At 44.0% G+C, this 13,563-nt stretch overlaps 1 protein-coding gene across 2 annotated transcripts in view; it reads left to right on the top strand.

The window, feature by feature from the left end:
* NONO (non-POU domain containing octamer binding) overlaps window positions 1-9,146 on the top strand; it is a 72,952-nt gene extending 63,806 nt beyond the window's left edge. For both annotated transcript variants that reach the window (XM_063937147.1, XM_063937148.1), the window contains exons 8-11: window positions 4,435-4,537; window positions 7,965-8,004; window positions 8,104-8,216; window positions 8,338-9,146. In XM_063937147.1, the coding sequence (XP_063793217.1) occupies window positions 4,435-4,537; window positions 7,965-8,004; window positions 8,104-8,216; window positions 8,338-8,466 (385 nt within the window). In that variant the 3' untranslated portion in view covers window positions 8,467-9,146. The remainder of the gene's footprint in view (window positions 1-4,434; window positions 4,538-7,964; window positions 8,005-8,103; window positions 8,217-8,337) is intronic.
* The last annotated feature ends 4,417 nt before the right edge of the window (window positions 9,147-13,563 follow it).

Below are 13,563 nucleotides of genomic sequence, written 5' to 3' on the forward strand. Positions count from 1 at the left end.
CTGGTCAGAGACCTCTTAAAACCGAAACAGGTGTCTGTGCATCACTGCACGCGAGTCCTGGGAAAGATGGTGGCATCGTACGAAGCCATTCCCTTCGGCAGGTTCCATGCGAGGATCTTTCAATGGGATCTGTTGGACAAATGGTCCGGATCGCATCTTCAGATGCATCGGCTGATCACCCTGTCCCCCAGGGCGTCTCTTCTGTGGTGGCTACAGAGTGCTCACCTTCTCGAGGGCCGCAGGTTCGGCATACAGGACTGGGTCCTGGTGACCACGGATGTGAGCCTCCGAGGTTGGGGGGCAGTCACTCAGGGAAGAAACTTCCAAGGGTTGTGGTCAAGTCAGGAGGCTTGTCTGAACATAAATATCCTGGAACTAAGGGTCTTATTCAACGCCCTGAGTCAAGCGGAGCCCCTGCTTCGCAACCAACCGGTGCTTATTCAGTCAGACATCACCGTGGTGGCTCATGTAAACCGCCAGGGCGGCACAAGAAGCAGAGTCGCGATGGCGGAAACCACCAGGATTCTTCGGTGGGCGGAGAATCACGTGCAAGCACTGTCAGCAGTGTTCATTGCGGGGGTGACAACTGGGAAGCAGACTTCCTCAGCAGGTACGACCTTCACTCGGGAGAGTGGGGACTTCATCACGAAGTCTTCACTCAGATTACAAATCGATGGGAACTGCCACAGGTAGACATGATGGCGTCCCGTCTCAACAAAAAGCTACAAAGGTGTTGCGCCAGGTCAAGAGACCCTCAGGCGATAGCTGTGGACGCCCTGGTAACACCGTGGGTATTCCAGTCGGTCTATGTGTTTCTTCCTCTCATACCCAAGGTGCTGAGGATCGTAAGAAGAAGAGTGAGAACAATACTCATTGTTCCGGATTGGCCAAAAAGGAGTTGGTACCCGGTACTGCAAGAAATGCTCAGAGGACCCATGGCCTCTGCCTCTCAGACAGGACCTGTCGCAATAGGGGGCCCTGTCTGTTCCAAGACTTACCGCGATGCGTTTGACGGCATTGCGGTTGAACGCCGGATCCTAGCGGAAAAAGGCATTCCGGATAAAGTTATTCCTACGCTGATAAAAGCTAGGAAGGACGTGACAGCAAAGCATTATCACTGCATATGGCGAAAATATGTTGCTTGGTGTGATGCCAGGAAGGCCCCTACAGAGGAATTCCAACTGGGCAGGTTTCTGCACTTTCTACAGTCTGGAGTGACTATGGGCTTGAAGTTGGGATCCATAAAGGTCCAGATTTCGGCCCTATCCATTTTCTTTCAAAAGGAACTGGCTTCTCTTCCTGAAGTTCAGACGTTTGTTAAGGGAGTGCTGAATATTCAGCCCCCTTTTGTGCCACCAGTGGCACCTTGGGATCTCAACGTGGTGTTGGGTTTCCTGAAATCCCACTGGTTTGAGCCACTTAAGACCGTGGAGCTGAAGTATCTCACGTGGGGAAAGTGGTCATGCTATTGGCCTTAGCTTCGGCTAGGCGTGTGTCAGAATTGGCGGCTTTGTCGTGTAAAAGCCCCTATCTGGTTTTCCATATGGACAGGGCAGAATTACGGACCCGTCCCCAATTTCTGCCAAAGGTGGTGTCCTCTTTTTATTTGAACCAACCTATTGTGGTGCCTGCGGCTACTCGTGACTTGGAGGATTCCAAGTTACTAGATGTAGTCAGGCCTTTGAAGATTTATGTAGCCAGGACGGCTGGAGTCAGGAAAACTGACTTGCTGTTTATCCTGTATGCCCCCAACAAGTTGGGTGCTCCTGCTTGAAAGCAAACCGTTGCCCGCTGGATCTGTAACACGATTCAGCAGGCTCATTCTGCGGCTGGATTGCTGCATCCAAACTCAGTGAAAGCCCATTCCACAAGGAAGGTGGGCTCTTCTTGGGTGGCTGCCCGAGGGGTCTCGGCATTACAGCTTTGCCGAGCTGCTACTTGGTCGGGTTCAAACACATTTGCAAAGTTCTACAAGTTTGATACCCTGGCTGAGGAGGACCTTGTGTTTGCTCAATCGGTGCTGCAGAGGCATCCGCACTCTCCTGCCTGTTTGGGAGCTTTGGTATAATCCCCATGGTCCTTACGGAGTCCCCAGCATCCACTAGGACGTTAGAGAAAATAAGATTTTACTCACCGGTAAATCCATTTCTCCTAGTCCGTAGTGGATGCTGGGCGCCCGTCCCTAGTGCGGACTTTCTGCAATACGTGTATAGTTATTGCTTAATAAAGGGTTATGTTATGTTGGCATCCATTGTTGGATGCCCTGTTGTTCATACTGTTGACTGGATAAGTGTAACACAAGTTATACGGTGTGGCTGGTATGAGTCTTACCCGGGATTCCAAAATCCTTTCCTTATAATGTCTGCTCTTCCGGACACAGTTTCCTTAACTGAGGTCTGGAGGAGGGGCATAGAGGGAGGAGCCAGTGCACACCAGATAGTACTAAATCTTTCTTTAGAGTGCCCAGTCTCCTGCGGAGCCAGTCTATTCCCCATGGTCCTTACGGAGTCCCCAGCATCCACTACGGACTACGAGAAATAGATTTACCGGTGAGTAAAATCTTATTTTTCTTCAGCTGGGTACACTGGTATTCCACAGGGAATAACATCAGGGGTGTAGAGTTGGATCTTGATCCAAGGCGCCAACAGGCTAAAGCTTTGACTGTTCCCAGGATGCATTGCACTGCCTCCTCTATAGCCCTGCCTCCAGGCACTGGAGCTCAGTTTGTAAGTTGGTGCCTGCAGAGCAGGTCACTAACAGGGGAGGCTGCGCTAGGTAGCCCTGAAAAGAGCTTTTTAAGAAGACTTCAAGGGCCGCAGCACTTTCTATGTCATTCTGACATGCTGTGCTGTGGCTCCATCACCTCCCCCAGCAGCGCTGCATGCTCCCGCTGCCTGGTTCCCGGGTACTTTTAGCGGAGGCGCATCGGACTTCAGGCACACTCAGCTGACGCTCTCCTGGATCTGCGTGTCTGCACATCAGGGAGGAGGTAAGAGGGTCCCCCAGGTGGGACCTGCTGGTAAATCGCGGTCCCAGGGGGCGGACCACGCCACTGACGTGGACACTGGACGTGGACACTGTACTGCACAGAGACCCCACTATATCCACCAGGGCAGGGAGCACAGGTCGGATTTACTAAAATCTGTTTAATATTGGCTCCTTAGTACCTGGTGGTGAGGCCCAGCATAGGGGATAAGGCGCTGACCAGTAGCCCCTCCAGCAGCTCCGGGCGCCATCTACTGCTGGTGTTCCCGCCCTGGAGCTGTATTTCTCTCTCCCTCGCTCCCTGACAGAGATTTTGGCTCCATCTTCACTACTAGCTGGGCTGATCTCCGGGACTGCAGGTCTCTGTCTCTGTAAAGACACCTGTCTCATCAGTGCTGTGCATTTACAGGCACTTAAGTATTCTACATGTCTTTTTTAGACCGTGTTAGTTAAGAACAAGTGTACTGCTATCTGAATATTTAGTACAAGTATTCTGTGATATACATTAAGTATGTACTGTGCATTGTTATATCTATACTCATACATATTTATATGTAGTTTTACTAGTCCTGTGCAGTTTTATTGTTTATATGTAATAACTTCTGCACTGTACATGTGACTGAGTGTGCCTGTAGCTGTTGTGTGGGATTCCATTCTCATATCACATATTGCTATCACTATATTCTGTACCCTGAGGGGCTAAGTGTGTGTGTGTCTTTGTGTGTGTGTCTTTGTGTGGATAGATATATATATATATATATATATATATATATATATATATATATGTCTATGATAGGGGGCAGTGACCTCATACCAAGTTAAGTTAAAATTGTTTTATATATTTTTAACATATTTTAACTGGTATTTTAAAGCATTGTGTATGTTGTTTTAGTCCCATTTTTTAAGAAGTGCTGTTTAAATTTTAGCTACTGTATTTAATGATTATCTGTTTTAGTGTCTAAATAAACATCCCCCCTTTTAATTCACTTTTTTTCGATCTGGTTACTCATTTTTAGATACACTTTTTTAGATCCACACTTACTGAACTATTTTAAGACACCGACGGTCGCTATATCCCCCACCCCCCTGTGTGTGTGTGTGTGTGTGTGTGTGTGTGTGTGTATATATATATATATATATATATATATATATCTATCTCTCATAATCTATATATATATATATCTATCTATCTCTCTCATAATCTATATGTCTATATATCTATCTATCTCTCTCATAATCTATATGTCTATATATCTATATATATATATCTATATATCTCTATCTATCTCTTATGGACTACAAGAAAAGGATTTACCGGTAGGTTATTTAAAATCCTATTTTTTTGTTTCAGTGTTTCCCTGTGACCTGCACCATGTGTGTGCCAGTGTGCAATCTATGTAATGTGTATAAGCGGCTTAACATTTACAGTTTTCCTTTATGTTCTCTTAGACATGAAGAAGAACGCAGAAGGCGTGAGGATGAGACTCGTCGGCAACAGGAGGAGATGCTCAGACGTCAGCAGGAGGGCTATAAAAGCAACTACCCTGATACTGTGAGTCAGCTCGTTAACGTTCTTTATTATAATAAAGTATGTTGAACATAGTAACATAGTATCTAAGGTTGAAAAGACAATTTGTCCATCGAGTTCAACCTGTTTGTGGTCTCCTATGCAGGATTATTTTGGTCTAAATTTTATTTGATGCTGATGTCAGCCGTTAATTTATTCCTCCTTTTTATAGTAACTATATTGAGTGACTACGCACCATAATCCTGGATATCCTTATCCATTAGGAATTTATATAACCCATTCTTAAAGGTGTTGACTGAGTCCGCCATTACAACTCCCTCAGGCAGGGAATTCCAAACACGTATTGTCCTTACTGTGAAAAAATATTTACGCCGCATTGTGCGGAATCTCCTCTAACCTAAGCGAGTGTCCACGTGTCCCCTCTGCTGATCTTACCAAAACCGGGTCCCGCGCAAGCTCTGTGTATTGTCCCCTTATATAGTTGTAGACGTTGATCATGTCCCCTCTTAGTCTCCTCTTTTCCAGTGTAAACATGCCTAGCCTAGCAAGCCTTTCCTCGTATTCCAGCATCTCCATGCCCTTAATTAGTTTGGTCGCCCGCCTCTGAACCTTTTCTAACTCCAGGATATCCTTTTTGTAGTATGGTTCCCAAAATTGTACACAGTATTTAAGATGTGGCCTCACTAGTGATTTATATAATGGGAGTATAATACTCTTGTCCCTTGCATCAACTCCCTGTTTTATGCATGCTAATATCTCATTAGCCGCCTTTGCTGCAATCCTACTTTGGGTACTACTGCTTAGTTTGCTATCTGTGTGAACACCTAAGTCCTTTTCCAGTACAGAATCCCCTAATATTACCCCATTTAGTAGGTGTTATTTTTGTTCTTGTTACCACAGTGCATTACCTTACACTTGTCTGTATTGAAGCGCATTCTCCATTTGGTTGCCCATGCTTCTAGTTTAACCAAGTAATTCTGAAGAGACTCGACATCCCCCTCCATATTTATAACCTTACACAATTTGGTATTCGCAAAAATTGACACCATGCTCTCCAGACCTTCTGCTAGATCGTTAATAAAAATGTTGAACAGTAGTGGTCCAAGTACAGACCCTTGTGGCACACCACTTAGCACTTCAGTCTAATTTGAAAATGATCCTTTAACGACACCGCGCTGCTCCCTATTATCTAACCAAGTGCATATTGTGCTCCCTAGCCCTATTTCTTGTAGCTTATAGATAAGTTGCATGTGTGGTACTGTTGAAAGCTTTGGCAAAGTCTAAAAAGATTACATCCAGCTCCTTACCCTGATCAAGGTTCGTACTTACTGTTTTATAAAAGCCAAGTTGGTTTGACATGATCTGTCCTTTACAAATCCATGTTGATTCCTTTTTAATGACCTTATCGGCTTCAAGGAACTTGTGAATACTGTCCCTTTGAATACCTTCCAGTACTTCCTGCACTATAGGTGTAAGACCTAACTGGTCTAGAATTACCCGGTTCAGCTCTACTTCCCATTTTGAATATCGGCACTACTTCCGCTATACGCCAGTCTTTGGGAACCATACCTGCTATAACTGAATCTTTAAAGATGAAAAATAGCGGTCTTGCAAGTTCAGAGTGAAGCTCCATTAGAACCCTTGGGTGAATTCCACTGGGACCCGGTGATTTATTAATCTTCACATTTTTTAATCGTTCAGACTACCTCCTCACTTATCAGTGGGACATTATCATATTGAGATTGTGTGTTTAGTCCCAGAATTTGGTCCTTTGGTCCTTTTTGTAAATACCGTTGAAAAAAACTAATGTAGTTACTCTGCTATGTCATTATCATTTTTGATTAAGACTCCCAACTTGTCTTTTAAGGGCCTATACTCTCCTTTAATCTCTTGCTGTTGATGTATTTAAATAATTTTTTGGGATTCGCTTTGCTTTCCTTTGCTACTAGTTTTTCAGTTTCTACTTTAGCCGCTCTTATTTCTTTTTTGTATATTTTGTTACAATCCTTATAATGCTGAAATTACTCTGCTTCCCCGTCAGATTTGTATTTTTCTGAATGCTCGCCTTTTCTTGCCCATAAATTCTGTTATCTTTTTTTTTTTAAGCTGCATTGGTTTGGGATTTTTATTCCCCCCCCCCCTTTTTTTTTTTTCTGCTCGTGGGAATAAATTTGAGTATTTTTAACTAGCAGTGATTTTAATACATCCCATTTCTCCGTAGTATTTTTTTTTTCATTTGAAACCATATTTCCCATTCGATATCCCGTAAAGCTTCCCTCATCATGTTGAAGTTGGATTTGCTAAAATTTAGAATCCTAGTTGAGCCAGTATAGAACTGCATATGAAACCTGATATTGTATGTGACCATATTGGTTCCGGTATGAATGGTCGACCATGTTAAGGTCGACAGTCATTAGGTCGACCACCGGTGGTCGACGACATGGGTCGACACATGAAAAGGTCGACATGGATTTTTTAATTGTTTTTGGCGTCATTTTTTCCGTAACATGACCAGGAACCCCAATTAGTGTACCGCGTCCCCTTGCATGGCTTGTTACGCTCGCCATGCTGCGGGCAAGGTGCCTCGCTCTGCTACCGCTGCGCTCGGCACAGCTTACCGTTCCCAATCGTAGTCCACGTGGATGGAAAAGTATGACCTATCTAAAAAAATCTAATTAAAAAAAAAAAAGCCTTGTAGAGCTTTTCATGTCAACCTAATGACTGTCGACCATCCAAACGGATACCGACCATATTGTGGTCGCTGTTTCCTATGGGCTCCCCTACTATAATATTTTTATACCTATTCCCCATTGTTTGTTAATACCAGGTCTAAGATTGCATTGTATCTAGTAGGTTACTCGATTAGTTGAACTAAGTAGTTATCATTTAGTGTGTTTAAAACATATTGCCCCTAGCAGTATCACATGAATCGTTTTTCCAGTATATCTCTGGATAGTTAAAAGCTCCCATCACTACTATGTCTCCTACTCCTGCTGCTCTTTCAATTTGCTCAGTAACAATTCCTCATCACACATTAATACTAGGTGGCCTGTAGCATAAACCCAATACTAACTTTTTTTTATTCCTTTACCCACCCCCCGTGCAGTTTCTACCCATAACGTCTCAACAGTGTCTACAGTGTATGTTGAAGCTTATGGTTCACACCATTAGACAGTTATGTCTTGCCATACAGTGTTTACAAACTAAAATATGCTTTACCTGTCATGTTTGCAACAGATTTCTAATATATGGTTGCTAAGACGTACTTGTGGCAATGCAGTCTGCAATATTTTGGACAGAAATTAAGGTTAATTAGTACTGCGCCCATGGTTAAATGTATTATATAAAGCTAAAGTAAGTAGCCACTCATTATGAAGACTACAGTAAGTCTGCTGCAGGACTATCATATCTTTATTTGTGAATTCACTATTCGATTTCTAATTTTTTTTAGAGGGAAGCTGACATGAGAATGGCACAGATGGCATTGCCAGGTAATTTATTCATTTAAAATCTATTAAGTCTCTAGAATTTGCAAGCATTGGGTACTTTCCTTTCAGTTACCTCTTATATATTCTTTTTGTCTTGTACAGGGTCATTGGGAATGAATAACCGTCCATCACTGGGTAATACTCTTGTCCCTCCTGGAACTGCTCCCCCAACTGTGCCTGGCCCTATGATGCCAGAAGCGGCTGCAATTGGAATGGTAATCTGATTTTGGTTTTCACTTTAGAGAGTACGATTCCACTTTTCTTCTGAAGCAGAAGTTGCCCCCTCCCCCCTTTATTTATTTTATTTTAATTTCTTCTTCTCTTGCTCTTTTGCAGACCCCACCCACAGCTGACCGATTTGGACAGGCCCCCAACATGGAAGCCCTCAGTGCAGCTAATCAACAAGGTTTCCCGCGTGGCACGCCAGTGGCTGATTTTGGCCCTAATAAACGTCGCAGATACTGATTTATTTTCCTCTTTTGTATCAGGTCATCAGCCACATGAGTTTCCCACGGCTAGTGTGACTGGATTTGTATTGGTAGTGTTCATGTTATAGGGCCGTCTCTAGTGCAGGTGGAGATTGGTTCTAAACTTTTAACCACATTTTGTTGAGGGTTTAAGGGTGGGAGGGGGAGTATTGCTTACGTGCAGGAAATCTTGTATAATGTGAACAATTCCTAGAAGGATTTGCTGATCATCTTATTTTCCAGGAGGAAAGCGTTAACTTTCGGACGGTTTCTAAGCTGCAATGTGTTAACATGCCACTGTGCCTCCCATTCCTGCCTCCTCAGTCCATTACACAGTTTGTCTTTTCATAAGATTGCAACCTTATGGCTGCCCTGAGCTTGAGTGGCGAAGCTCATTTTTATATATATATTTTATTTCTTCTCCTATACTGGACCATACTTTATGTAGTGTTTTGTATTTTTTTATTTTCCACCTTGCGTGGTTGTTACCTGCTGGGATTAATTTTCTAGTTCAGCTCTCCTTACTTCAGTCCCAAGTCTCCAGTCATGTGTTCTGTTAAGCTTCCTCATGGCATCCCACCACCAGTGTTGTCTCCTCTTAGCATTGTTGAGGACTAGATTGGTTATTCAGCAATGTGAGATGTGTAAACGATTCATAAATAAATGGGATTTTAAGTCTTTGGGGTTTTTTTTTGTTTTGTTTATTGTTTTGTTTGGCTGTCCTTTTGCTTCTGCATACGTATCTGAAAAATCAGAAGTCTAAACTCCAGGAGACATGTTTTATTTTTATTTACTATCATGAAGAGCATGAATTGGTATCCTATGTTCCTGCTTATAATTACTGGGTCTGTAATAGATTTCCGTTATAGTGGCCCCCCATAAAAACTTGTGTCCTGTTAAAACGAACTTAATAAGGGGGCCTTTTCTCTATTACATTTTGCTGGCAGTACCTGTAGCACATTTTATGGGAGTGTTAGAAGGGAGGGTATATATAGATAGATATTGCATTTACAAAAATAGTATGTGTGGGTGTTTGTCTACAGATGTACATATACCCCTTTATTTATGAAGCACTGACTTTTATTACTGAGCACTGTATATTGCAGGGTCCATGACAGTATGTTATCTGTCCCAATGCTAGTTATTTAAAGTAATTTCAGTGTCATTTTATATTTATTCTACACAGCTCCCCATTTTGTACTAACATCTTAGACACACACATTACACTAATATAAACTAACTGGGAACCATATAGAGTCAGTCAGCACGTTAAAGGTTATTAGATATTTTGAATGGAATGGAAACCAGATAGAAGGAAGCTTTACGGTGGCATGCATATTAGTTGGTATTTATTGCCAATAAAGAATGTACACACAGTGGTGGTGTTCGTGACATTATTCACCAAAACTAAAGATGAATAGCTAAATGTAATAGAATCAGAGTTCTGGAATTTTATGATAGACTTTTTTATTTAATTTATTTTTTTCAATAAAAGCAGCAATGATTTAAACAGCAAAACCAACGGGCAGACTCGCACCTCCATCCCTTAAATTGCATGTGTGTCCTAGGGCAAAAGTGATTATTGCGGGAGCTGGGGGGTACACTGTACTTCGGGATCTTGGATGGGTAAACTAATTTGTTAAAAATGCTGACATTTGAGTCTCTTATAAAGTTGTGCCGGTTACCAATTTCTTAAGGGCCCTACATGCTTGTCGATGTTTCTGATTTGGACGATGCCGTTTTCAACTATAACCGACCATCATCCAAATTGGCTTGCTATGCTAAACAAGGGAAAACTAACGATTAACGACCGCGGGGATGCACATAATTCATCGTTGGTGCCTACACACTAAACAACATGAACGATATATAGTTTACTTATGAGCGATATCATTCATTTCTCCTTCATCCACTAGGGGCCACTGGAGCGTAGTTACAATGGGGAAATAGTAGGCAGTAATTGGGAGCTGGCACTTTAAAATTCTAACACTGAGGCTAGCTCTTCCCTTACTATCTCCCCTCCAAGCCAGTCTAAGGGTGTGTACACACGGTGAGATTTGGACTTATCCGATTCTCACTGTGCGACGGGGGGCCGGGTCGGCACTTAGCCAGTATCGCAAGCACATAATGAGTGTGCTTGCGATCCTGGTTCTGTGCGATTTTGGCTAAGTGTCAATCCTGACTATCTCTTCTATAAAGATAGTCAGGATTGACTTGCCTGCACAGCCTATTTTTTCGGCCGATGCCGACCGCGCAGGGCCGCGCATCGCAAGGAGACGGTCACCTTGCGATCTGCACTATCTTTTCTTCCGATTCTGACTATATAGTCAGAATCGGTTGAAAAAATCTTACCGTGTGTACACACCCTTAGTTAGTGCCCGAGGTGAGCTGGTTCACTTGGGTTTAGCTGAAGAAATTTTTCTTTTATTCCTACCTCACTTTCGGTAACACAGGACGGAAATATGCGCGCTAATCCTCTCGGTGGCTCCGGTTGGGCCGCGCATGGCTTGAAGATACAGCTGCACCTGTTGTCAGTACAGGAGCCTTGGCTCCTACCTCGACTAGACGGTCTACTTCAACAGGGTCCTTTTCTTTGTTCATCTTAAACTGGTTTCGTTTAACCGTGTGAGGAGTTTCCTAGTTCGGTTATGCCTACTGGGCCCCGATTTCAGAAGTCTGTTACCTCTTCTCGCTTTTGCCACTTTTGGAAAACTTTATGGGACATAGTGAGGATAAAAGGGGTTTTCCCTTTCTTTCAGTTACCATTCAGCCGTCATCTTTGGTTTCTCTAGGAGGTTTTGCTCGGCTGCGCTTCAAACCACATTAAAACTGAATTTTAGGTCTCTGCCCTTTCGGTTTTCTTCTAAAAGAGATTAGCCGGGCGGCTGTAAGTTCAGGCTCTCTTTCACGGAGTACTCTATTGGCAACTCCCCCGGCTGATTTTCGGCCTCAGCGGTCGTTTCTTCCAGAGGGGGTGTCCGTTTTTTATATAAATCTGACACTAGTGTTTTTTTGGTCCTCTTTGAATGTTCTCAGGGCTCGCTGACTCTCTCTACAGAGGTCTTGGGCTATTCGACGAAGTGTTTTCTTCTTTGTTCTGTACGATGCTCCCGTACTAAATAGCTGGGGTCCCAGCATACTCTGGGCTGTTGGATACATCTGACCATCAGACCGTCTTCTTGACTTGCTCGGGAGCCTCCGCTTTCCATTTCAGCGCACTTTACGCGCGTTGTGGGACCTTCGTGGGCGGCTGCCCGTGTGGTCTCCATGAATACTTTGTGTCGGGCGGCTACTTGGTCGGACTGACATTCGTTTTTGTCAAATTCTACACGTTTGACACTTTCGCGGCCTCTGCATCACAGTTTGGCCGAGTGGTTTTCCAGGACACTCAGCGCTCTCCCACCCGTTTTGGGAGCTCTGGGACGTCCCCATTGTAACTACGCTCCAGTGGCCCCTAGTGGATGAAGGAGAAATCAGGATTTTGGTACTTACCGATAAATCCCTTTCTCCGATTCCACAGGGGCCACTGGATGCCTGCCCGCCCAGCGCTGTTCCTCCTTGTTTTTTGCTTAACGGTTTGCAGATCACCATATGACTGCTTGTTGTGTTCGGGCTAGCCTGTTTTTCGTCTGGTTCTGTTCCAGGTTTGATTTGTGTTCTCCTGGTTTACAGGGTGTCATTAACCTCCTCTACCTTAAGGTTTGTTTATTCCAGCTCTCCTCGGGCACAGTTTTACGTAGACTGGCTTGGAGCGGAGATAGTAGGGGAGGAGCTAGCCTCAGTGTTAGAATTTTAAAGTGCCAGCTCCCAATTACTGCCTACTATTTCCCCATTGTAACTACGCTCCAGTGGCCCCTGTGGAATCGGAGAAAGGGATTTATCGGTAAGTACCAAAATCCTGATATTGCCTGTAAATGTCTCCAAGTATGTAGGGCCATTAGAGAGTGCAGGCCACATATGAAGGTGACAGGTTCTTTAATTACTCCCACATTTACATGGCTTCAGATGTTATTCACATAAAGGGTTATACATCTCTGAATGGTGCAGTTTACGTTGAGGGTTTCTTGGAGTTAATGTATACAATGTTTGACCAGAGGTGTTGAATTTGAGGGCCAATCCAAAAAAGGTTTTATACAATCCTCATCTTTACCCCATTTAGAACATTAAAGATTGTCAAGAAATAACAGACAAGACACACGTAACCTCATAGAAATTCATATTTCTCCTTCATCCACTAGGGGCCATTGGAGCGCAGTTACAATGGGGAAATAGTAGGCAGTAATTGGGAGTTGGCACTTTAAAATTCTAATACTGTGGCTAGCTCCTCCCCCTACTATCTCCCCTCCAAGCCAGTCTACGTAGAACTGTACCCGAGGAGAGCTGTAATAAACAAACCTTAAGGTAGAAGAGGTTAATGACACCCTGTAAACCCGGATAACACAAACCAAACCTGGAACAGAGCCTAACAAAAACAGGCTAACCTGGACTAAACAAGCAGTCATATATTGATCTGCAAACCGTTAAGCAAAAAACAAGGAGGAAACAGCGCTGCGCGGGTATCCAGTGGCCCCTGTGGAATCGGAGAAAGGGATTTATCGGTAAGAACCAAAATCCTGATTTCTCCTTCATCCACTAGGGGCCACTGGAGTGCAGTTACAATGGGGACGTCCCAGAGCTCTCAAAATGGGTGGGAGAGCGCTGAGAGTCCTGTAAAACCGCTCGGCCAAACTGAGATGCCGAGGCTGCAAAAGTGTCAAACTTGTAGAATTTGACAAACGCATGTTGGCCCAACCAAGTAGCCATCCGACATAAAGTAGTCATGGAGACCCCACGGGCAGCCGCCCATGAAGGTCCCACGGAGTGCGCTGAAATGGAAGATGGAGGTTCCCGAGAAGCTGCCAAATAAGCTTGTCTGATGGTCAGTCGAATCCATAGAGACAAAGTCTGCTTAGAAGCCGGCCAACCACAGCGAGCAGCATCGTATAGAACAAATAAGGAATCTGACGTCTGAATAGCTGAAGTCCTATCCATATAGATCTTGAGCGCCCTAACAACGTCCAATGATCTCGAATCCGGAGAGTCCCCCGAGAGGGCC

This window comes from Pseudophryne corroboree, chromosome 8, assembly GCF_028390025.1.
Source record: "Pseudophryne corroboree isolate aPseCor3 chromosome 8, aPseCor3.hap2, whole genome shotgun sequence".
Taxonomy (NCBI): domain Eukaryota; kingdom Metazoa; phylum Chordata; class Amphibia; order Anura; family Myobatrachidae; genus Pseudophryne; species Pseudophryne corroboree.